The following is a 26,032-nucleotide window of genomic DNA, read 5'->3' as shown; positions in this document are numbered from 1 at the left end:
TAAATACTAAATTGCAATACAGAATGCTATAGAAATACTAATATGCACAGTCCAAACAGAAACGATGCTTAAAATTACAAAAATGTGCTAGATTTTTAACCATATTGATTATTTTTATTTATAGATTCTACTAATAGTTGTACATATACACAAACATTTGAATTGCACATTTTAAAGAATAACTATCCTTAATCCTATTCTGACTGAGGGGGGGGGGGAGGGTCAGACCCTCTTATCTTTTTTTTGCAAAACCTCAAAAAGCATTTGAGCTAGAAAGCTCAAATTTTTTGGCCTTTCTAATTATCACATGCTTCTAACTTTTTTTTATACCTCAATAGAGAGAGAGTCGTCAATTTTGATAACGAACAAAATTTTGATAACAAACAAAATTTTGATAACGAACAAAATTTTGCATGGAAAATGGTTTCATTCAGAAAAAAGAAATGTTGGACGAACGATTTGTATCATTGAGATAAATGAAATATTGTTAGTTTTTTTACTGAACAAATGATTTTCTAGAATAAACTTTAAAAAAACAATGAATGAATTCGACTTTGTTGAACAAAACATTTTACTGAACGAATAATTTTACTGAACAATCTGTGAGAAAAAGAACAAAAAAATTGAAATGAGCAATATTTTTTTGAACTTACAAATGGACGAAAGAATTACGAAGATATGTATTAAATATTAAGCCTATACCTTTTTAAATCACATGATACACATCTGTAAATCTAAATGCTCTTGTAAATAATTTCACAAAACTTAAACTAAAATTAACCTAAACTAAATACGTCTGTAAATAAGTAATTCATTCCCTATTGTGATTAGCCTAACTACACATTTATACACAAGGATGCAAAACTTGTAATTAGGTTTATTAATAGCCATAATACTCCAATTTGATAACAGTGTGAGAGTAATTGTTTCTTGGTTAGGGAAAGAAAAGCGTTCTGAATCACTTTCTTGAAAGGTAGATATAAATTGGGATATAAATTGATTGTATCTTTAGGGCAGATACCTGGGAATACAGACTGAGTTGTATCCGGATTGATATTGACTATAGAATTTGTCTGAACCTAGAGTTCTTGATCAAGATGTATCTGTAGGAAAGATACCTGAGAATACAGACTGAGCTGTAATTGGATTGATATTGGCTATGGTATTTGTGTGAACCTTGAGTTCTTGATTGAGTTATACCTGCGGGACAGATACCTGAGAATAAAGACTGAACCATATCCGGATTGATATTGGCTATGGTATTTGTGTGAACCTTGTGTTCTTGAATGAGTTATATCTGTAGGAAAGATACCTGAGAATACAGACTGAACCGTATCCGGATTGATATCGGCTATGGTATTTGTGTGAACCTTGTGTTCTTGATTGGGTTATACCTGTGGGACAGATACCTGAGAATACAGACTGAACCATATCCGCATTGATATTGGCTATGGTATTTGTGTGAACCTTGAGTTCTTGATTGAGATATATCTGTGGGACAGATACCTGAGAATACAGACTGAACCGTATCCGGATTGATATTGGCTATGGTATTTGTGTGAACCTTGAGTTCTTGATTGAGATATTTCTGTGGGACAGATACCTGAGAATACAGACTGAACCATATCCGGATTGATATCGGCTATGGTATTTGTGTGAACCTTGTGTTCTTGATTGGGTTATACCTGTGGGACAGATACCTGAGAATACAGACTGAGCCATATCCGGATTGATATTGGCTATGGTATTTGTGTGAACCTTGAGTTCTTGATTGAGATATATCTGTGGGACAGATACCTGAGAATACAGACTGAGCCCTATCCGGATTGATATTGGCTATGGTATTTGTGTGAACCTTGAGTTCTTGATTGAGATATATCTGTGGGACAGATACCTGAGAATACAGACTGAACGTATCCGGATTGATATTGGCTATGGTATTTGTGTGAACCTTGTGTTCTTGATTGAGTTATATCTGTAGGAAAGATACCTGAGAATACAGACTGAGTTGTATCCGGATTGATATTGGCTATGGTATTTGTGTGAACCTTGAGTTCTTGATTGAGATATTTCTGTGGGACAGATACCTGAGAATACGGACTGAGCCGTATCCGGATTGATATTGGCTATGGTATTTGTGTGAACCTTGAGTTCTTGATTGAGATATATCTGTGGGACAGATACCTGAGAATACGGACTGATCCGTATCCGTATTGATATTGGCTATGGTATTTGTGTGAACCTTGAGTTCTTGATTGAGATATATCTGTGGGACAGATACCTGAGAATACAGACTGAGCCGTATCCGGATTGATATTGGCTATGGTATTTGTGTGAACCTTGTGTTCTTGATTGAGTTATATCTGTAGGAAAGATACCTGAGAATACAGACTGAACCGTATCCGGATTGATATTGGCTATGGTATTTGTGTGAACCTTGAGTTTCTGATTAAGTTGTACCTGGATTGATACGGGTCTAAAAGCAGTTTTATGAGTAGGGCATTTGGTTCAAAATATAATTTTATTTGGCTGGTCTTAACATGTCTAAAGGAAACTCAGGGTTTCATTTAAGAACATTCTAATAAATTTTCGCCTCAGGATTATATGAAGATAGTTGATTATGTTTCTAGATGTATTTTCTGATGACAGGGTTGGTTCTGTATAATCCTGAAACTCCTGGATTACAGGATAAGAAGATGGTTGAAACTATTCAAGCTGAATACTCATCTTTACTAAGGTAAAGCAGGATGAAGCTTATTAATAATAATATGTATACGGTCTCCAAACTTTAAAACGGAGACCAAAAATTTCTTTTTAAAATTTGAATTGCATGCCCATGGCGTAAGGGACTAGAAACAGCTTAAACATAATACAAACTGGACAAACACCAGGCTCGAATATATTATGAAGACGACATTATATAGGTCCATTGATGCCAAGAGGATACATATTTGTACAATTAAGATACATTTTTGTGTCATTTTATAACGTAAATGTTTACAAAATTCTGTTTTGTTCACTATTGCCTTCAGCATAGTTGTACTATTACATTTAACATGCAATTAGTTTTACACAAAAATTGGACCCGATCGGTTTAGCCGTTTCCTCGTTTATTGGATACAAGCAAACACACAAACACCAAGACACCCAGACAGACGGCAAAGTATATAAATAGATTAAGTTTATTTTCTCACAGTAAGATAAAATTATTATTTTCAATTTATCAAAATCTATAAAATCTAAAATGTTTCCATGATGATTTGTAAGAAAATTGTGATATTAAAAATCTTCAGTACAACAAAAACGACTCAATGTTTTCATATTAAATAATCTATATATAAATTTGGCTTGTCTGTTTGTTTGTTTGATTCCAATAAACGTCAAAACGTCTGAACCGATCGGGCCCAAATCGTAACACAGGGAAGGTTAATGAATGATCATAATTTAAAAAAATGTGTTAAAAGTTTTTTGTTTTTGTAAATTTTTAAGTTTTTTTTTCAAAATCCCAAGTTATTTTGTAAAATCTGCGAAATTTTTTTTCTTTGTTTTAAAATGTACACAAAGAGACCATGTTCAAAATTTAAATAGAAGATGAGCGCGAAGCGCCCAAAAAGGATATTATGTATAATTTTAAAAGAAAACCAAATTATGAAATAGGCTGGTTTCATAATTGACAAATGATCATTTCACATAGATTCTATGCCTTTTACTTTACAAACGATGTTTTTTATTCACCTAATTCATTATAAAGTTTATTTAACAGCTTTAAAAAATTCTAAATTGAAATGGATAGTCTAGGAACATATTGTATTAATGTGCTTCATATAATTTGTGAACATTTACATGATTTGTACCCTTTGAAATCCCTTTCAGGCTGAAAGGGACTGAAAAAATTCATACCGAAAGATTTTCTAAATTCCCCTCTAATGTATATTCTATTCTCTTTGTTTGCATGCCCATGGCGTAGGGGATAGAAACAGCTTACACATCATACAAACTGGACAAACACCAGGCTCGAATATATATTATTAGAAATTCAGGGCGCTTCGCGCCCTTCTTTCTAGGCTTTTAGGGCGCTTTGCGCCCATCTTCTATTTAAACTTTTAATTGTGGCTTTATCTGTGAGCATCTTCTCTTTGTACAGTATAAAACAAAAACAAAAAAGTTTGCGTATTTCATAATATTTTTTCGCACATTTTCAAAATTTTACAAAAATAAAAAACTTTTAAACACAAATCTTTAAAATTTCAATCATTCATAAACCTTCCCTGGGGTCCCTAGATGTCCCACAAAAAATTTGGGCCCGATCGGTTCAGCCGTTTTGACGTTTATTGGATACAAACAGACAAACAAACAGACAGACAAGCCAAATTTATATATAGATGAAGACGACATTCTATAAGTCAATTGAAGCCAAGAAGATACATATTTGTTCAATTAAGATACATTAGTACCCCTTGCAATACAAATGTGTGTCATTTTATAACGTAAATGTTTACAAAATTCTGTTTTATTCACTATTGCCTTAATTGTATAGTTGTACCATCACATTTGTGAACATGTTCTTTTTGTGTACATTGTAAAACAAAACAAAAAAAATTCGCGGATTTCAGCAAAATATTTCGTGGATTTTTTAAATTTTCAAAAATTTATTAAAAATCTAATTTTGATGGGGGAAAATTTTCTTAATTTTGTTCATTCATATAAACCTTCCCTAAGGCCACGTGAGGTTCCACACAAAAGTTGGGCCCAATCGGTTTAGCCGTTTCCACGTTTATTGGATACACACAAACACACAAACACCAAGACACCTAGACAGACATGCAAAGTATATATATAGATTAAGTTTATTTTCTCACAGTAAGATAAAATCATTATTTTTATTTATCAAAATCTATAAAATCTATAATTTATTTGATGTTTCCATGATGATTAGTACGGAAATTGTTATATTAAAAATCTTCAGTACAACAAAAACGACTCAATATGTGTATTTGGCATTTTTTGTTTTCATATTAAATAATCTATAGATAAATTTGGATTGTCTGTTTGTTTGTTTGATTCCAATAAACGTCAGAACGGCTGAACCGATCGGGCCCAAATTTTGTGAAGGACATCACATAACCCAGGGAAGGTTAATGAACGATCAAAATTAAAAAAATTGTGTTAAAACTTTTTGATTTTGTAAATTTTAAATGGTTTTTTCAAAATCCACAGTTTTTTTTATAAAATCTGCGAAATTTTTTTCTTTGTTTTAAAATGTAAACAAAGTTCAAAATTTAAATAGGAGTTGAGTGCGAAGCGCCCAAAAAGCATAATATGCATAATATATGAAATATACAGTTCAAAAATTCAAATTTATATAATCTATTAACTTTAACTAATTTATTTTCTAAATCCATTTTTTTTTCTCTTAAAAGTGGCTCATAATTTGATGTTTTTTCCACCTCGCATAGTTTAACTGTAATGCTTACCCCACATCTGACATTTATTTGTCAAAAGTATTAAGGGTACTGTTGTGAATCATGAATCAAATACACCACACATGCACAACAAATAGAGAATCACTTAAAATTACACCTACAGTCCATTTAAGTTTCTTCATTATTTAGTTTATAAACATTTTCTTTTTGTTTAGGCGGCATCTCTCCCAGTTTTCTGAACAGTCTGTTGAGCAGTCCATGAGGGATGTGCATACATGTATTCGTGGATTACCTATAATACAACAATATATGGAATCTGTTCAAAGGAGGTCGTCTTGAGTGAGGAATCTGCCCTAACCGGCCATTTTTAGTAGTGTAGTAGAGTAATAACAATACAGATAGAACACTAAATATCGTCTGTTCAAGATACATGGGGTTTTTGTTAACAATAACCAAAGGCAGAAGTACAAAGGAGTTACGCGCATGCTCTTACTCTGTCTAGTAATTCAACGCGGCATATGGTTAACTCCTTTGGTGCTGCCTTATGGTTATTGTGAACAAAAGCCTCCAATTCTTAATCTGATGTTCTATTTATTTTATCATTAATCTATGTGATAGGCAACTACTTGTTTTTTTGGAGCTTTTGGACTTACCAATGGCACCACACAAATTGTGTTAACTGTGTATATTCCAAAATTTTTAATTTATATTCTGTAAAACTTTGTGTTTATTAACCTATGTTGATCATACAAGAAAAACTAAACAAAAAAGTGCATGGAATGCAAATGCATGTTCAGCACACAACTTTGTAATTTGTAAATTTAAAGAACTTCTCAGAAATCTGTGTATAACCTTTAAAAGTCTAAAATCCGAACCAGGTTTTGTTCCCATGACTAGATTAATAATAATAATAAAATAATAAAATAATAAAATAATAAAATTCAGATCAACAAATCATAAAATATTAAAACAGTAAAAAAATGTATGTAAAAAGGCTTTGTAAAAACTTTTTTATTGATTGCTTTTGTATTTTTTAAATTTTAAATACATCAAAACATTACTGTACAACTTTGGGATGCACAATTCGTTGTAATGAGGTTTAGGGGTTTTTGGGAATCGTTGATTCCTTCAGCTGGTTGTTTGTTTCACCCCCAGCCTTGTTCTCTTCCATTCCTTATGTTTTTTTGTTGTTGTTTTTTTTGTTCTGTTTTTTTTTATCGAGAAGAGATACAGTGTATAATCGTTAACAATAAAGCTTGGTAACTATTTTGATCATTCCTTGTTTAAGAGCCTTCAGCGAATATCGTCCATTTTTCCGACATACTTTTGGATTTTTTTAAACCTCTCTTCCACCATTACCATTAAAGTTAAGAGTCTATTTTTTACTGAGCCAGCAGTTACATTATGGTTCATCTTCCCACATATTTATATGTTGTATGTCGATTGATAGGTTATTGGGCACGAGAAATTCATTTCCGAGGTCAAATTTAATATTGGATCTTTCTGACACGCGCGCTAGTAACCAGCAGTTTCATTATGGGTCATCTTTCCACATATTTTACATGTTGTATGATGATTTATAGGTAATTGGGCACAATCAGCCAGCAGTCACCTTCTGGGTCATCCTGTCATATGTTTTGCATGTAGTATGTCGATTCTGGGGTACTAGAAACAACAATTCTCTTTCTTAGGTAAAAAAATTAAGTTTATGTGGGAAGATGTCCCATCACGTAACTGCTGGCTACTAGCGCGCCGTTCAGAATGCTCGAATATTTATTTTGAACTCAGACATGAATTCCTCACGCCAAATTACCTGTAAATCGACATACAACATGTAAAAATGTACTAAGATGACCCATAATGTAATGGTTAGCTACTAGCGCGCCGGTCAGAATGCTCCAATATAAAATTTGACCTCGGAAATGAATTTCTTGTGCCCAATAACCTATAAATCGACATATAACATGTAAATATGTGGGAAGATGACCCATAATGTAACTGCCAGCTACTAGCGCGCCGGTCAGAATGCTCGAATATTTTTTTTACCTCAGAAATGAATTCCTCGTGCTAAATTACCTATAAATCGACATACAACATGTAAAAAATGTGCTAAGCTGACCCATAATGTAATGATTGGCTACTAGCGCGCCGGTCAGAATGCTCCAATGTCTATTTTGACCTCGGAAATGAATTCCTTGTCCCAATTTTGCTATAGTTTGATATATCTCATGCAACTGTGATTCTAACTTAGGCCAAACTTAGCACACAAATATTCAAAGATATTTTCTTTTATTGCGCGCGCACGTGGACATTTAAGCCTTCGGAGGTGAATTTTTTAGCGCATATTTGTTTCAAGTGTGTCAGGAAAAATTGTCAAGTGCAATTAATGATGTTAACATTAATTTACTGTCAAAAAAGTCGCATTTTTTCACAAAAAGCGCGCGCGCGCACTTTTGCTCAGATTCCTTCAAAACCAAAAAATGCATGTAATATACATGATTCTGAGTTTGCATGCAAAAAATCAGCCTCCTACGACAATTCTGAGGTATGTTTAAACACTGTTTAAAATTTCCGGAGAGTAATACGTTTCGTGGCGGCCACCCTTTCGAACCATTCAATTGTGAGCTCCATACGCCCAAAGGTTGTAAAGAATATATTAAAAAGTGCAAATCTAAAATCCTCTCCAGGCCCTGATGGAATCCCGTATGAGATATTATTCAAATTCAATTGTCTTCACCACATACATGTTAGCCACCCTGTAAAATAAAGTGAATGTTCTAGGATCTCCTCCCCCTTCCTGGTCACACAGCGTGGCCAAATTACTACACAAGAAAGAAAATTTTCGCATGATATCTCTTACATCTTCTATTGCAAAAACTTACCATCTACTTCTTGCAAAAAGTTTTTATCAGTGAATAACTATATCGATGAGAAAGTATAGAAGGCCTCTCTTCCGGGCATTAATGGCACTATTGAGCATAATGTCGTCCAAAAAGAGATTATAAGCCAAGCAAAGACTAACAAGAAAACGGTCCATGAAAATCTTTTGATTTAGAAGATGCATTTGGCTCAGTGCCACACCCTCTCATCATACATGCCCTTAAAAGGTTTGTCACACAATTCCAGTCTTCCCGAGTCAAGATTAACTACAAAAAACGCACTGTATTTCTGTCTTCTCTACCCAGGGTTTAAACCAGGTCTCTTCAACGCGAGGTTTTACATTTAACTAACTATTTATTGAAACATAAGGTTACATGTCAAATAGGGTGACCAGCGTGATGGGCACCCATATATATATATACATGAGGTTCATGAACGATAAAGTTAATTTTTTATTTGGTTATGAAGTGTGCATAAAATGATAATAGTTATTAGAAGGAATATAGATCAGGTATCAGGTTTCCCTGATATAGTACTCAGGGATATTTGTTCCAGGTTTATTTAAACACCCTGTATATTAATCAACTTTCTCGTGTATTTACGGACAACCTCTCACTGATGGGTTTCCCTGTAAAAGAGGAGTATTCCAAGGTGACCCGCTTAGTCCCATCATATTTCTGATGGTTTTCAATCAAATCATTGAATCATTACAGAGTAAGAATGATTGTGGATTTAATCTGAATGAAGAGAAAATTATTACTCTGCCTTATGCTGACGATTTTTTGCCTGATAACAACAGATCTGAGAAAACATCAAAAAATTCGAAATGAAATAAAATCCAATATTGAAAGTATGGGAATGAGATTAAAACCAGCAAAATGTAGATCATTTTCCACAGATCAGGTGTACCTAGCAGAATAAACTTTACTATTGGTGAAACTGAAATTCCAAATATATTTCAAGAAGAGCAGAAATTTCTTGGCAAACTTCTATTTCCTACTGGTAAACTTAGTGATGCGTTTGATTAAATCAAGAGTGAATTTGAAACAAAACTCATTAATATAAATGCACTTCTTATTCGGGATGAATATAAGACTGGATCTACAAACATTATTTCATTCCTCCTATTCGATTTCTGCTCACTGTTCATACAATATCACAGAGTCATCTGAAGAAACTAGACACATGCACCGATTAATTTATGAAAAAATGGACTGGATTTCCACCCTGTGCAACAAATTCTGCTCTACACTTGAAACCTGGCCTAGAAATCACTTCAATATCCACCCTGTACCAAACAACTATGACGCAAGCATACACTAGGATAAGAATACTGGGTGATGAAACAGTTAACTCTGCCTTACAATCTAAATTAGACAGGGGAAAAAATTGACTCCGCAAAAATTCCATCACAGACTATGCAGAAAAAATGTTTCAACAAGCCACGTTAGAGAACTATGGTCAAGCAGAAATGCCTGAGTGGGATGACCAAGCTTCCAAACATCAATGCTATAAAAAAATGAAAACAACTGTCAATGAAAAAGTATCTTTTGAAAATGAAACTTTCTGGAGAGAACATACAGAAACACTTATAAAACACGGACATTTTCTCTGCCTGGTAATGCTTGAAAAATCTGACATGATCTGGAAATCTTATATGTTCAATCTGAAGAAAGGTACACTGAAATTCCTATTCAACTCTTATTTGGACACCCTGCCAACACAAACTAACCTTCTACAATGGGGAATTTCTGCATCAGATCTCTGTAAACTATGTTTACAGGCAGGCGCTGAATTGCAAGGTAGAAGACAAGAAACTACAAACCATATTTTGAATGGCTGCAAGGTTGCACTACACCAAAAAAGATATACTTGGAGGCACAACAATCTTATTGAATATATTTACTGGATTAATTGATATCGACCGATTTTTGATTTATGCCGACATCCCGTCCCATACCCTTCCAGGGGGAGGTACTGTTCCCCCTCCCCCCACCTCCTTGTGACCGCACTGAAACCAGATCTAGTAATTATCGATAGAATGGAGGAAAAGATGGATATTTTTGAGCTTACTGTCCCATTGGAAACAAATATCAAAAATGCCAACGCTCAAAAGATGAACAATTATGAACATTTTATCACAGATATAACAACTAGGGATGTGTCTGTTCACCCTTTTGAAATCGACTCAAGAGGATATATCTCACTATCAAATAAAGGAAATCTAAGAAACTGCAAACCCATGGTGTTAGTTTCAAAGCAATTTGTGAAAATCTATCAAGCCTTGCAGTACTGTCATCATACCAAATTTTTAGAAAACAATAAACACTAGACTTTTACCAACAAACTCCATTTCTGGAAACCACATCTGAATAACTAAACTTTACTCATGCTAAAAGTCTTGTAATGCAGCTGTTTTTTTTTTGGCAAACCCTGTCAATTATAAAATGCGATATCCAGAGAAAAGAGTATTAGTATGAAATTGTAAACTTTCATATTGTTTAATGTAATTTTGCTTAAGACAAATATAAATGATGAATATAGATTGTAACTCAAAATTTCCAAACAATTTCCAATGGAGAAAATAAACTTTTGTAAGCTAACAAGTTTTTGTTTGCACCACTAGATGATATGATATGAGCAAATATAACTAAACAAAAATACCTTTAATTAAATTAAATTAAATATATATTTATGTTTTTAAGGACTGATTATTTCATTTGTGATGTATCTTCAAAAGTGCTTTGCACATTATCACATTAAGTTCATCAGATTGAGGTTTTAGGGTACCATTTTGAATCAGGCATGCCAGTGCATGTTAGGTCACTGAAAATTCCATCGGCCATGATTGAGGATCTCTTGAAATTATAAAATACAAAATAAGTTTACACAAATTCAAGAATTTTGATTAAAATCATACTTTAAACCCTTTCTCTTTCATAACTGGATTTTTTTTAGTTTATAAGCACAAATCAAAAGAGTTTTATTTTTCAATAAATGATACAATTTAAACTAATGAAATATCTAATATATAATTGTATTACTAATAAAATATTTCTAATGAACAAACAAAAACTGCAAAATAATAAAGTCTAAACCAGAGAACTCTTTTATCAGAAATAACCCTAATAGGTCAGGTAAGGGGGGAGCCAGGGGGGTGGGGTGGTTTAGTAGAACTGAGTTTACACCATAAACCCCTTATTCTAATCAACTAGGCTTTTAGGGCGCTTCGCGCCCATCTACTATTTAAATTGTGAACATGTTCTTTTTGTTTACATTTTAAAACAAAGAAGAAAAAATATTTGCGAATTTTTGAAAAAAAAATCGCGGATTTTCAAAACTTTAAATTTTTTTTTACAAAATTAAAAACCTTTCAACACATTTTGTTTATTTTTTTCATTCATAAACCTTCCCTGTGGTTCAGCCGTTTAGAGGTTTATTGGATACAAACAAATAAACAAACAGACAAGCCAAATTTATATATAGACTAGGCTTTTAGGGGCGCTTCGCGCCCATCTTCTATTTAAATTGTGAACATGTTCTTTTTGTTAACATTTAAAAAAAAAAAAAAAAATTTCGCGGATTTAAACAAAAATTCGCGGATTTTCAAGAATTTAAATTTTTTTACAAAATTAAAAACCTTTAAAACACATTTTTTAAAATTTTCATCATTCGTAAACCTTCCCTGTGGTCACATGATGTCCCACAAAAAATTTGGGCCCGATCGGTTCAGCCGTTTTGACGTTTATTGGATACAAACAAACAAACAGACAGACAAGCCAAATTTATATATAGATTAAGACTTGGCTGAAAAGTTGATATTTTGAACAATTTTAGCAAACTGTGAACGAAAGGTTTGAAAAAAAAATTCTGATTAAAATCTCACTAGGAGGGGGTCATTCCTTTGGCTCACAGTCCCTGTTTGCCTAATTATAGTTTGTAATTGTAATGTTGTTAACCATTAACTTTAAGACCTCTGGATAATGTCGTCTTCAACGTAAAATTTCCTCTCGGAGACAGGCCAAACCAAATTATTTCAGCCCGCATACTCTTTGTTCTTTGTCCCACGGAACTTCAACCATTTTTGTTATTGTGAAATCATTAAAGTTAAACAAAATATTTTCATATGAAGCATTAGTGAATTTCGTAAAATATTCAGCTGTAATTTTTTCAGAAGTTTAAAAATAGAATTTCAATACTGACCAACAATAAGTTTCCCCGAACCATGGAAAAATAAATCGTAAGATTTTTTCTATTATTAACATTTATTATAACATTGTACAAGTAACCATGACCTATAATTTATGTTATTTTTTTGGGAATTCAGGTTTTTGTTATCGATTTCTTGTGACGGGGTTACTCTGTGGTGTGTGTTTGTGGCCGATCGACCAAGGAATTATCCGGACTGTATTTAGTTACCTACCCGGAGTTCAGACGGGCCTTAAATAAACCAGTTCATCTGTCGTGTCGCTGTTATCTGTCAACAAATGTACACCTTTAAGCTGCATAAAATTATGCCCGGTACTTGAAATGAACTGGAATTTAGAGTGGATGTATTGATTTTGTTCACAAAAATTAAAATACTAAAAACCTAAAATATGTTTAGCTCTCTGCCGGAGCTCGAACGAACTGTAAAGGATAAGTGCTGGTGTTCCTAGGCAATGGGTCAAATCCATGAGGAAGGAAATATAGAACTGACGGGTCTCTAGAATATACAGCTGTCAAATTGGTAAAAATGGCTATCAAACTGAGTGAGAATTGTGTGACCGTAATAGAAAAGTCTATCAGACTGATAGTAAATGATATAAAAATGAAAGAAAATTTGGAAAGATGATATAATTGTATCTCAAAATGATTGGAATAAATACAACAATTTTAGAAATGACCATCAATCTGATAGAAAAAGCTATTAAATAAGTCGAAATGACTACTAAATTTATGATTTTACAGAGTTGAGCTGAAAATAAGGAAAAGAAGGAACAGGAATATATACACCCCCAGATGTAAACAAATAAATGTGAACCTCAGATGTAGTATTCCTAAACAAGTTAATAGGAACCTTAGATGTTATATTCCTAAACAAGTTAATGGGAACCTCAGATGTAGTATTCCTAAACAAGTTAATAAGAACCTTAGATGTTATATTCCTAAACAAGTTAATGGGAACCTCAGATGTAGTATTCCTAAACAAGTTAGTAGGAACCTCAGATGTAAAATTCCTAAACAAGTTAATGGGAACCTCAGATGTAAAATTCCTAAACAAGTTAATGGGAACCTTAGATGTATTACATTCCTAAACAAGTTAATAGGAACCTCAGATGTAAAATTCCTAAACAAGTTAATGGGAACCTTAGATGTATTACATTCCTAAACAAGTTAATAGGAACCTTAGATGTAATATTCCTAAACAAGTTAATGGGAACCTCAGATTTATTATTCCTATAACACAAGTTAATATGTACATTAGATTTATTATTTCTACACAAGTTATTATGAACATTAAATGTATTATTCCTAAACAAGTAAATATGTGTACCTCAGATGTATTATTCCTACACAAGTTATTATGAACACTAGATGTTTTATTCCTAAAGAAATAAATGTGAACCTCAGATGTGATATTCCTACACAAATTAATATGAACATTAGATGTATTTTTCCTAAACAGACCTCAGATGTATTTGCTAATATATTTCGGATTATTTTTGTATTAATTTGTTGTTAATATTACCGATCTTGGCTGGCAGCAGATTTTTCTTCCTGTCCGCCATTTTGTCTGCAGCTGAAATCAGAAAATGATAATTTTTTTCACAGCTGAAATCAAAAAATGATCAATCCTAAAAAGGCCAATGAGTCTGGTATGTAGAGCAAAGCAAAAGGCCATGAGTAAAGGTGTGGAGATAAAATATATGGCCTAGCCCAATTTTTCAAGACGGGCTCAATTTTGGTCAAACCTCTAACTGTTTACTTTTAAGAAGGGTGCTATACTGTAAACTCCAGTTAATTTCAAGTACCAGGCGGACTTTTAAGCATTCAGGGCAATTAGCACACCCAAAGACTACACATATTAGGGAAAACAAGACAGTACACCACATGAATCAGTCCCTTCTATAATAAGAATTAGCAAGGGGGGGGGGGTTCCCGACCCCCACCCCTCCAGCACATTTGGAGTTAAAAGTTTGATTTTTATTTATAAAAAAATAGATTACCTTTCAGCGCAACGTTTCTCTCAGTCATATTTCTCAAATAGAAAAATATCCTAAAATGAAATTCTCATTTTTGCTTAATATCTTTGCAACCTGATTGTCTTAGTCGTAGAATTTACTTTTAAACTCTACTAGACCAAAAAATTAAAGTTTGAAATATTTAGGTCTACATGCATTAGGTTGCAATAGTGTAGAAATTAGAAAATTATAGATTGAGACGAGTGTTTCTTAAAATAAATAAGTAATTTTTTTTCGGGAGAGGTAGCAAGGGGGAGGGAGGAGGGGGGAGGGGGTGACCTGAGATAGGAGATTACAGTTGTTACGTTGAAGAAGTTTCCAATGATCCTAAAAAAAAGTTAAATATTAATAATAAGTATTATAAAAAAGTCGAATTTGACGAGTTTTGCAAAAAAATGAAGATTTAATTTTTTTTTAATCTTACACCAAAAACCCCAAAAAATATAAAGAATATAGTTACAAAGGACACACAACGCTTTAAAAGCCTTGAACATCATAGTTTGTCATGAAAAAGTAAATCCCAGTGAATGTTTTTAAAACAATTCAATATATTGATGGATTTAATGAAAATATTACTGAACACTTAATTCTTTTATAATTTTATTAGCAAATACACCATTCAACATGAATAGATGCTCTGTTTGTAAATTATATCTTTATTTATAATAATAATAATAATGCAGCTCAGTAAAGACAGGCTCTGACTGGTTATTTCCTAGTGGATACCAGTATCATTATTCCCAGCTCCATCCTCCTCTACAACTTCCAGAGTCAGGCTACTTACAGCAGACGATTCAACAGTTTCTTGCTCAGGTTTCAGGATTATTCCTTTACGTTTAGGTTTCTGGAATTGTTCCTAATTATTTCAACTAGCTCCAGTCTCTGTTCCAATCTTGGGAGCAGATTTCGTCTAGCATCATGATCTTAGTGCGAATGTAAAGGGTCAGAAGGTGTTTTCTAGCTCCTCTATTAATGGTTCTGTGATAGATTTACCTTCATCTGTGCCTCCACCATCCTACACTCTGCATGCTGCTTTTTTTCTCCCCACCCCTCAGCGTGTTTCAGACCTCTTGCAAGAGTTCCCAGACTTACTTCAATCTGATGGGTTTACTTCTGCTCCACCTCAGCAACATCACATTCTCACTGTTGCCTTGATCCTGCCAAGCTTCCTGATGCCAAGGCAGAGTATTCCGCCATGGAAAAAGCAGGGATTATCTGCTGTTCTACTTCTCTATGAGCCTTTGCTTTCCACATGGTCAAGAAGAAACATGGAGGTTGGAGGCTGTGTGGTGATTACTGCCGGCTCAATACTGCCAAGGTTACTAATTGTTACCACCTTCCAAACATCACCGACTTCACTTCTCATTTCAGTGGTTCTATTATCTTTCTAAGCTGGATTTACAGAAGGAGTGTTACCAGGTGCCAGTCATGCAGGAGGACATCCAGAAGATGGCCATCATCACCCCCTTCAGAATGTTTGAAATTTTGGTGATGCCGTTCAGTCTCAGGAATGCTGGTAATACTGCTTTGTGTACATGGACGACATCCTCATCTTTAGCGACTACCTCACCTCTCATGTCAAGCACCTCTGGGAAGTTTTTCTCATCTATTGTGAGTAAAGTTTAAATATTGGCATGCCAAGTGCCAGTTTTTTGTTCCTGTTCCGCCATTCCATAGCCAACGGACAAGCCTCCAAGTCTCCAAAGGTTCTTATCCCTATATCTTTGCAACCCACTGTTGTAGACCTTAGATATTTCAAACTATGAATTCTACAAGATCATACAGTTTAATCGCTATATCTTTGCAACCTGATGTTGTAGACCTTCTAAATGTTAACTAAGTTTAATGTATATATATATATTTATATGCATATAAATAAGGAAACAATTTTAAACAATTGCATTGATAAGAACTTACGTAACTTTACAAAAAGTCTCTCCTCCTTTCTAGTTGTTATCATAATCAACGATGACAGTCATGTACTGTTGTATGGATACTTTCTTTTCATAGTTTGAACCCAGGCTTTTTAAATCTATTCTTCTTTGATCTCTTCCTAGGTTGCGACTGGTTGTGGCTGTTGCTACATTATTCTGTGGTCCCAGAAGAACATCTCTCATCTTTCTATCATTGGAGTTTTCCTCTGTTCTCAACTGCTGGATCAAAGCCCAAATGCTGGCATTATTGGGCAAAGATAAAGCAAAGGCAGCATTGAACCCCTCTGCAGCATTACTGGTTAATGGGTCATCTGAGAGAATTGTCTCATACTTGTTCTAAACTGCATGGGGTAATATTGGATTCCTCCTGGCTCCTGTTCTCCAGTTGAGTGCTCCTATCCATGTCTTCTCAAAGTACTCTAAGAATAAATCAACCTAATCAGAATTGTCTTCAAAGCTTGGTTTCAGTTCGTCATAACGAGAACTGATCACATCTTCCCAGGTTCTAACAATATCCTCTTCTGGAACTAAAGAAAGAGCCCAAAGATAGTGAACCAGAGTTTGGAAGTCTACATTATTCTGGTACAAACGTCCTAATCCAAGCTCAGTTGAAGTCAGTTTCCTCCTAATGGCTCTCTTAAAATGGGTGTCACAGCCCATTACAGGCACGTCGGGATAACAGTTCAGGAATCCTCGCATGATTGCCTTCTCAAAATCTATCTTCAAACTGCCTGGTGGGGTTACATTTGCATCTTTAAGATACTGGAAGACTCTTTGGTAGCTTGAGGTCTCCTTGTTTGGAAGGAGTGCAAAACAACAGGGTACAGTGATACCTGTAGCTGTGACAGCAGTGATAATAAACAATTGATAGAACAAGGTTTTTTTCACAACATCAAAAGTACCATCAGCCACCCAGTATTTTGTCAACTTAAGAACGTTACGTTATGTTGCTCACTGCTGCAAAATATGATGATTCTCATCTCCAAGATGCTCATTGATTGCTAGAAATCTGTCTCCACGGATTGTTGTCTCAAGATAATGAGGTACAGACATATCATTCCAGCTTTTGGGGACCTTGGTAAACCCAAAATGTTCTACTCTTGCTCTCTTGACTGCCTGTACTAAGGTATTTGACTTCCCCATGGCACTCACCCCTTCGTTGGTAAGTGTGCTTACCATGTTGGTCATGTTTCCAAGAACAGTTCGTGGACTTATTGCTATATTTCCAGAGCTTTCTTTAACTACTTGTTTTTCTATTTCACGTACTCTTTTCTTCAAAAGATCACTGTCATGTGAATGCTCTCCCAGGAAACTGATAATCTTGTCATTCTCATTGTTTACAACTGCTCCTGCAGGACAAGAATTGTTTTTCCTTGAATGCATTGGTAATAGGTTTTGTTGGGTTTCTTCTTTGTAACCCTGTATTCAAACTGATTTGAATCAAGCAGGTGCCATCCCCCTGCTTGACCTCAATATAGTTAGCAGTCTCCTCGTCCATGCATCCAGACTTTGTGAGATTGTGAATTTTTAACAAAAGAAATTGGGAATTTTTTTGAGATAAAATTGTGAATTTACAAGAATTTCAATCTGAAAATTCAAATATATTTTTTCCTCCTTGGTCCGACGTTTTTCCTTATAAATGTACCCGTCCGACACTTGTACTGGTCCGACGTTTGTACCAGTCCGACATTTGTACTAGTCCGACGTTTGTACTGGTCCAACGTTTGTACTGGTCCGACGTTTGTACTGTCCGAAGTTTGTAAGTCTTATGTTTGTACCGTCCGATGTTTGTGGGTCCGACGTTTGTACTGGTACCTCTTTTACGTTTGAGAGCTACACCAAAGGAGGACATGGGCCTCTCAGTTTCCAAGGTCCTTCATGGATCTCCTTTACCTTACCTGTGGCCGAATTTAAAGAATTTGAGCGGCGGTTTAGATTTAAGCCGCGGTTTAAATATGGTTGGTTCCACTTAAAATTGTATCAAATGTTTCAATATTTAAACCGGGTTATGGCGGATTTAAACCACAGCTCAAATTCTTTAAATTCCATCTCTGGAGAACTAGCATGGATGATCCAGAGATGCCACAAGATACTTCCTGAGAAAGGTGGAGAGAGCAACCAATGGTTTTATTGTTCCTCCGCCCCATCATGTTTGACCAGTTCCTCCTTCTCATCTCCCTGCAGCCAAGTTTATCTTTGTTCGCGATGATGCAGTTTTTCCTACCCTGGCACCACAGCGCCTTCAGATTGGATCGGAGCAAGATTCGGTTTCAGTGGATTGTCTAAAACCAGCCTTTAGTGATGATCCCACTTGCACAACCTCCAGGCCTTGAGGAAGACGAAGACCTCTCTGCCGTCCCATGGTGCTTTCTTCAAATCCTCCACCTTCCTCCGCTAAGAATTCAAGAAGACACAAGAGAGTCCGGTTCAAAGTTGGTTCTCAAGTTCCTCCGCCACCTGTACCTGTTTGTCAGAATCCCTACAGGTCTACTAGAGATAAAAGGCACTGCTCAGGATTTCTCACTGTTCCTTCTGGAGGGGGGGGGGGACTACTGTGGCGGTTTTGAATGTCGTCTTATATCCTCTGAAATCCTAGCAGTAGCTAGTCCAGTAGGGGAGTTTTTAGAACACAAGATATATATCACCAGCCTCAAAAATAACTTTGTATCTTAGATCAAAATATAAGTTAGTTAGTCTGAACCCTTTGTCATTATTTACCGGGGCTCTAAAATATGAGATTAAACAATTATATTTAGTGGAAAAACTCATTATCTTTCCAAATGTTTAATTATAATGTTAATATTTATGTCGTTTGGATTGAACAATCTGGTAGACAGTCTTTAACGGCGCTCACACCAGTATTTAAAAATTGTAAAACTTAACTCCTGAATGGGTATTATATGCAACAAGTGGCCGTATGATGGCAGTCAAAAACATTTGAGCAAAAGTAGCATGGGGTTGCGGGACAATTCAATAGGCTGTGGTATAGGATTTTGTGAGATTCTTACCATATCAAATTGAGCCCTGGCGCAAGGTCAAAACTCTTTTCTCCCATGCAAGCTAAAAAATAGTTAGATTTGATAAAATGGTAACAAAGCATCAAAGAGACACTCCATGTAATTTCGAGTTATCTCCTATTTGGTGTTGGGCCATTTCATAGAATGACAATTAATAAATAGGACATTTCATAGACAGCGAATATTTTTATAGATAATTTATAGAATCTTGATGTAGAAATTTTTTTTAGAAAATGTTTGGCTGACCCTGTTCAGAAGAATATGAGAAATTGAGGAAGCCCTGAGAGGAAATAGTATATGCCAAGGTTGTAATGCAAGGAAAGTTAATTGCTGTTGCATATTCTCCGCGTACATATTGAAACCAGTTCTCTCTGGGCAGAATTTGTAAAAAAGAATAGATGCATCAGTGTTCGTTTAGTATCCGAGGATAGGGCTGGGCGCGTTAACGGTGGAACGATCGTTCTTTGCCGAGAACGAACGGAACGATCAAGAACGATCCCATCGAACGCTTAGAACGCGTTCTTAAAAATATTGGAACGATTAGTAAAAGAACGGAACGGAACGGAACGGGAATTGCTTGAAAAGAACGGTTAAAATCGTCAACGCGTTCTTATTATCAAGAACTTGTTCTAAGTTGGGAACGTATTTTAAACCAGGAATGTGTTCTAAATCATCTAGAAATAGTTAAAGATTTTTTTATTTAATCACCCTCTAAGAACGCCAAGAACGGAACGTAACGGGAAGACCGTTCTTCTACTCAGAACGGAACGGAACGGAACAAGAACAGAACGATAAAAAAAGAGGAACGTGCCCAGCCCTATCCGAGGAGTTTAAAAGCATTTAATTTTGATAATTTTGATAATTCACATAATAGGTTCCTATGACCAGAACATTTCATTGATTTTTTTATCACCCAGAGACAGTACACTGCAGTACAAAAGATGCGTACACTTCTGAAATAACTTTCCTTGCATTACATCCTCGGTATATGCGGCCGGATTTGACTTGTGCAGTACACATTTTATCGTACATAATTCGTACATCTTTGTTGTCGCGATTCAGTTCATTTTCAGTTTTTGTTTTGCTTCCTTAGGATAAGGATGGCAATATGTTTTAGAATTTTTGTTCTTTTGTACACAAATTTCGGCGCACATGTTTAGATGTAATATTTTTGAAGTATTTCTTCAGCATATTTGTATTGTTCGATGTTTAAGGGGGGGNTGTTCTTTCAACGATTTCTCTGATTTTTTTCTTCCAAGTAATCTTATCTAATAAATCATTCCCTGTTCTTTCAACGATTTCTCTGATTTTTTTCTTCCAAGTAATCTTATCTAATAAATCATTCCCTGTTCTTTCAACGATTTCTCTGATTTTTTTCTTCCAAGTAATCTTATCTAATAAATCATTCCCTGTTCTTTCAACGATTTCTCTGATTTTTTTCTTCCAAGTAATCTTATCTAATAAATCATTCCCTGTTCTTTCAACGATTTCTCTGATTTTTTTCTTCCAAGTAATCTTATCTAATAAATCATTCTCTGTTCTTTCAATGATTTCTCTGATTTTTACTTCACAATACTATTCATATTTTTCCTTTGAACTGATAACATATCATATTGTTGAGTTCTGGGAACATTTTCAAAAATGGTGATACTTATTTAGACACCCAAAACCTTGAATTGTGTCTGAAAATTCTTCTCTGTCTACGAAATTGCCTATATATGAAAAATCTACTCGGTCTATGAAATGTCCTGTCTATGGAAAGTACTATTTAGGAAATGTCCTATCTATGAATTTTTTTTTCTATGAAATGTCCAATCTATGAAATATCTTGTCTTTGAAATGTCCTGTCTATGATTTTGTTATCTATGCAATGTCCATCGATGAAATGTCCTATCTACGATTTTGTTATCTATGAAATGTCCTATCTATGATTTTCCAGTTATCTATGGAATGTCCATCTATGAAATGTCCTATCTGTGATTTTGTTATCAATGAATTGTCCATCTATGAAATGTCCTATCAATGATTTTGTTATCAATGAAATGTCCTATCTATGATTATGTTATCTATGAAATGTTCATTTACGAAATGCCCTATCTATGATTTTGTTATCTATGAAATGTCCATCTATGAAATATCCATCTATGAAATGTCCATCTATGAAATGTCTATCTATGAAATGTCCTATCTATGATTTTGTTATCTATGAAATGTTCATTTATGAAATGCCCTATCTATGATTTTGTTATCTATAAAATGTCCATCCATGAAATGTCCTATCTATGATTTTGTTATCTATGAAATTTCCATCTATGAAATGTTCTATCTATGATTTTGTTATCTATGGAATGTCCATCTATGAAATGTCCTATCTCTGATTTGGTTATCTATAAAATGTCCATCTATGAAATGTCCTATCTATGAAATGTCCATCTATGAAATGTCCTATCTATGATTTTGTTATCTATGAAATATCCATCTATGAAATATCCTATCTATGATTTTGTTATCTATGAAATGTTCATCTATGAAATGTCCTATCTATGATTTTGTTATCTATGAAATGTCTATCTATGAAATGTCCTATCTATGATTTTGTTATCTATGAAATGTCTATCTATGAAATGTCCTATCTATGATTTTGTTATCTATGAAATGTCCATCTATGAAATGTCAATCTATTAGAAAAAGTCTTTTAATCTGTTTGATTTTCCTTCCTTATAAAGCATGCTATAAAAAGGGGTATCTAGCGGGCCGGATCACAGCTCCCCCTCATACTTTTTTTTTGCATTTAATGCTAGTATCGAGTCCAATTTTTTCGGTCGACGTTCGTTAACCACACATTTTAAATCTTTTTTCAAATCGTTCTTTATTTTTGTGGAACAACTGGAGAAAGGTTACACCATCGTTACAGAAAATGATGCCCATCTCTATATATTACCAACCCTTTATGATTATTTTATAAAGCCATTTATTTCATAAAAATATGAAATTGTAAAAAAAAAACTTACTATGGTAAAGAACACCCTGGTCTGGCGAGTTACAGGTTAGAACTAGAACAATCAGCAGAAACTGAGCGTAGATTGAACATCTTAACAAACATATTTCATTAAAGGTACTGTAGATTGAACATCTTAACAAACAAATTTCATTAAAGGGACTGTAGATTGAACATCTTAACAAACATATTTCATTAAAGGAACTGTAGATTGAACATCTTAACAAACATATTTCATTAAAGCAACTGTAGATTGAACATCTTAACAAACATATTTCATTGAAGGTACTGTAGATTGAACATTTTAACAAACATATTTCATTAAAGGAACTGAAGATTGAACATCTTAACAAACATATTTCATTAAAGGGACTGTAGATTAAACATTTTAACAAACATATTTCATTGAAGGTACTGTAGATTGAACATCTTGAACATCTTAACAAACATATTTCATTTAAGGTACTGTAGATTGAACATCTTAACAAACATATTTCATTGAAGGTACTGTAGATTGAACATTTTAACAAACATATTTCATTTAAGGTACTGTAGATTGAACATCTTAACAAACATATTTCATTAAAGGGACTGTAGATTGAACATCTTAACAAATATATTTCATTAAAGGGACTGTAGATTGAACATCTTAACAAGCACATTTCATAAAAAGAACTGTAGATTGAACATCTTAACAAACATATTTTATTAAAGGGCACACACACTGCAAATTAAAGATATCTCATAAGATGAAGGTGTAAGGTTCCAGGGAGGAAGGGGGGATTTCCACAAAGTCCTCATACACAGTTACGGCCTTGGTCTTTAGATGCCCTTATACAAAGCATTTGGATATACGCCCTATATACGACTGTACAGAATTCATACAGTCTGTTCCACAATTTTCTTGATTCTTGTCTTTACAATCTCATCTTCTGTGTGTAATAATCCTGTATGTACAAATTTTATTTACCTGACCGCAAAAGATGTTTTGTTGTACGATATTCCATTGGCCAAGTTTGTGCTAGATCTATGTTTAAAAACAAATAATTTTTAATGCGTAATTTCCTTAAAGTGGACTGTAAGTGTAACTCTAAGTGACCCTCCATGAAAATATGGCAATGCCTGAATTATGCAACAGTACCTTTAAAAGCATTATCCGATGAAAAATTTGGAAGAAAGTCCTAACAGTGTTTATTTGTGTGCAAGCAGGAAATGCGCAAGTCACTTTCGCAAGGAAACCTTAAAGGAAAATAAACCGTAAATGCATCTCTAATTCACAATTGATCAGACAAAGCTTTCAAGGGTACCGTTGTAAATCGGGAATTAGAATTTTTGCATGGGGGGGGGGGAGTTACTTAAAATTACGATTACAATCCCTGTAAAGGGAGTGTTCTTGAAAAATTAAAGTGGGTATAGGCTAACGTTGGATCTAATTAGATGGTGATCGCTTGTAATCCTACTTCTATCTCTTGCGTGTATTAGGAGAAATAAGGCTAAAAACGACTCATCCCGAAGAACGTAGAATCCATAAAAATTCACGAAGTTGAATTGTTTCACTCAGATCGGAAATAATTCAATTAGATTTAAAACTTAACATTCAAGCATGATCACCCATGTACATATCGGACATAATTCGATGCAATTCCTATAAAGTTGATATTTTAAAATATTTATGTATGCGATGTACTTTAAACTGCGATTTTTGGCCAATAGGTGTCTGTCCCACGTGAAACTCCTGTAGCGTCGAGAGTAGAGACGCCTACTGCCTAGCCGCCAAATAATCGGTGTTTAAAGTAAACCATGAATAAAAAAAACATATTATGAAATATCAACTATATACAATTGCGTCGAATAAAATTCGATGATTATAGGTTGTAATATATCTGAACGATTTGTTTGGGATTAAATTAAATTATTTACGATCTGACTCGAATATTGCAACTTTCTAAATTTGTATGGACGCTACGTTCTTCCGCTTGAATCGTCACCGTGTTTAACAATTTTCACCTTATAGACAGATAGAAGTAATATTAGCAGCGATCTCCAGCGAATTATTTTCGACATAAGCCATACCCCCTTTCATTTTTCGCGAACACTCCCTTTTAGTTAAAGCACGTATACTCGTAACTGTTTAGATAGATAGATAGATAGATAGATAGATAGATAGATAGATAGATAGATAGATAGATAGATAGATAGATAGATAGATAGATAGATAGATAGATAGATAGATAGATAGATAGATAGATAGATAGATAGATAGATAGATAGATAGATAGATAGATAGATAGATAGATAGATAATAGATAGATAGATACTCTGTAAGTTAGCGTGTGAAAAGTATTTACTAAGACTATCTATCTATCTATCTATCTATCTATCTATCTATCTATCTATCTATCTATCTATCTATCTATCTATCTATCTATCTATCTATCTATCTGTATGTCTATATATCTATATATCTATCTATTTTCCTACCTAATAAGCAGACATCTAGTAACTGCAGCCATACAGTTATAAACGAGGTTTCCCAACTGAAATTAAACAATTCTCATCTAATTAGCTAATTTTCTTGCTAAAATATTTTATCTTAAAAATCTGTTTTGTTTAGGAAAGAGTTATATAGGGTGAACCAAGAATACATTGAAATTAAGATGTATCGAAACAAAAATACATAAAAACCTTAAAGTTTGTTTAATTCTCAAACGGTGATTATGTAAAAATAACGCCACCCTGTACGTTTGCAACATATAAAACTTCAAACTTAAATATTTTTAAGAAATAAATATCTAAATATAAATTGAAGATACGTCTTTGATTTCCGATTTTTAGGAGTATATGAAAAATGTTTTGTAAGTTTTCTGAGCTATAGGTGCAGTCTTCATCCTTTATACCCTTAAAATTATTAACATCAGGATAATTTTGACTGCAGGGGTCAGCATATATATTAATACAGTGTTGATTACTGAAATGGTGAATTACAATTTTAGTACCTGATAATTTGTCACATTGAACTTTTGTCATACTTTTTTAAGATGAACAAATTGACATTTCTTAGAGTACTTTATATATACTGTATTAAAATTTATGTCAGCCTCTGTAAATTTAGCAAATAATTTCTTTTGATATTCCTCAATGACTGCAAATTGTAATCTTTAATCTACAGTTTAACCAAGAACTTCGGACACAACGAAGACTTTATAAAATGTCGTCTTCTTATCAACTTTTAATGGATATTTAGCTTTTTTAATTGAATAATTATATGGAGCTCTTTATAGTAATTCATTTAATTTTACAATTACTGAGATTTAAGTGTAAAAGTATAAAACCCAGAGAAAAACTGTAACAGTTGTAAAGCAACGAAAATGACAGGCAACATTTTAGAATGTTGACTGTTTCAATTAGATTACTAATTTAATAACTGCCTACATGAAAAATATAATAGATAGTTAATTCCTAATTTTATTGGGGCGTTATACATTCCTCCTTAAACTTACGTTGACATAAAGGACCGAAACGAAGAGGAGGTGGCATGACATTTCACGTCCAAGTA

General features: G+C 34.0%; 1 protein-coding gene and 1 long non-coding RNA gene across 4 annotated transcripts in view; one reads left to right on the top strand and one right to left on the bottom strand.

The window, feature by feature from the left end:
* LOC111715239 (uncharacterized) overlaps positions 1 to 6,396 on the top strand; it is a 9,918-nt gene extending 3,522 nt beyond the window's left edge. Inside the window, exons 2-3 of the long non-coding RNA XR_002768190.1 lie at positions 2,650 to 2,737; positions 5,639 to 6,396. This is a non-coding gene — a long non-coding RNA (uncharacterized LOC111715239). The remainder of the gene's footprint in view (positions 1 to 2,649; positions 2,738 to 5,638) is intronic.
* Positions 5,371 to 26,032, bottom strand: LOC111715217 (uncharacterized). 3 transcript variants are annotated; one of them, XM_023490530.1, is made up of 9 exons: positions 25,977 to 26,032; positions 24,958 to 25,013; positions 23,447 to 23,503; positions 22,490 to 22,569; positions 19,470 to 19,521; positions 14,807 to 14,854; positions 14,513 to 14,562; positions 14,035 to 14,085; positions 5,371 to 5,715 (listed from the first exon to the last, which is right to left on the bottom strand). In XM_023490530.1, the coding sequence occupies exons 1-9, from the start codon at positions 26,016 to 26,018 to the stop codon at positions 5,609 to 5,611; spliced, it is 543 nt and encodes a 180-aa protein (XP_023346298.1). In that variant the 5' UTR covers positions 26,019 to 26,032; the 3' UTR covers positions 5,371 to 5,608. The 3 variants fall into 3 exon arrangements, with proteins under 3 accessions (XP_023346298.1, XP_023346306.1, XP_023346291.1); XM_023490538.1 differs by lacking the exon at positions 5,371 to 5,715 and adding an exon at positions 10,974 to 11,161; XM_023490523.1 differs by lacking the exon at positions 5,371 to 5,715 and adding an exon at positions 12,112 to 13,008.

The sequence above is a fragment of the Eurytemora carolleeae genome, unplaced genomic scaffold (genome assembly GCF_000591075.1).
Source record: "Eurytemora carolleeae unplaced genomic scaffold, Eaff_2.0 scaffold98, whole genome shotgun sequence".
Taxonomy (NCBI): Eukaryota; Metazoa; Arthropoda; class Copepoda; order Calanoida; family Temoridae; genus Eurytemora; species Eurytemora carolleeae.
The sequence above is the reverse complement of the archived record's forward strand: the minus strand, read 5'-3'. Positions and strand labels throughout refer to the sequence as shown.

What these genes read in the sequence shown, in the direction of transcription:
- LOC111715217 (XM_023490523.1), bottom strand. Translation starts at nt 26,018, where the DNA reads ATGTCATGCCACCTCCTCTTCGTTTCGGTCCTTTATGTCAAC. An exon ending in AAAACATCTTTTGCGGTCAG is followed by an intron (nt 22,570 to 23,446) that starts GTAAATAAAATT and finishes ATGTTTGTTAAG; the next exon opens with ATGTTCAATCTACGCTCAGT. An exon ending in CCAGGGCTCAATTTGATATG is followed by an intron (nt 14,855 to 19,469) that starts GTAAGAATCTCA and finishes ACTTTTTTTTAG; the next exon opens with GATCATTGGAAACTTCTTCA.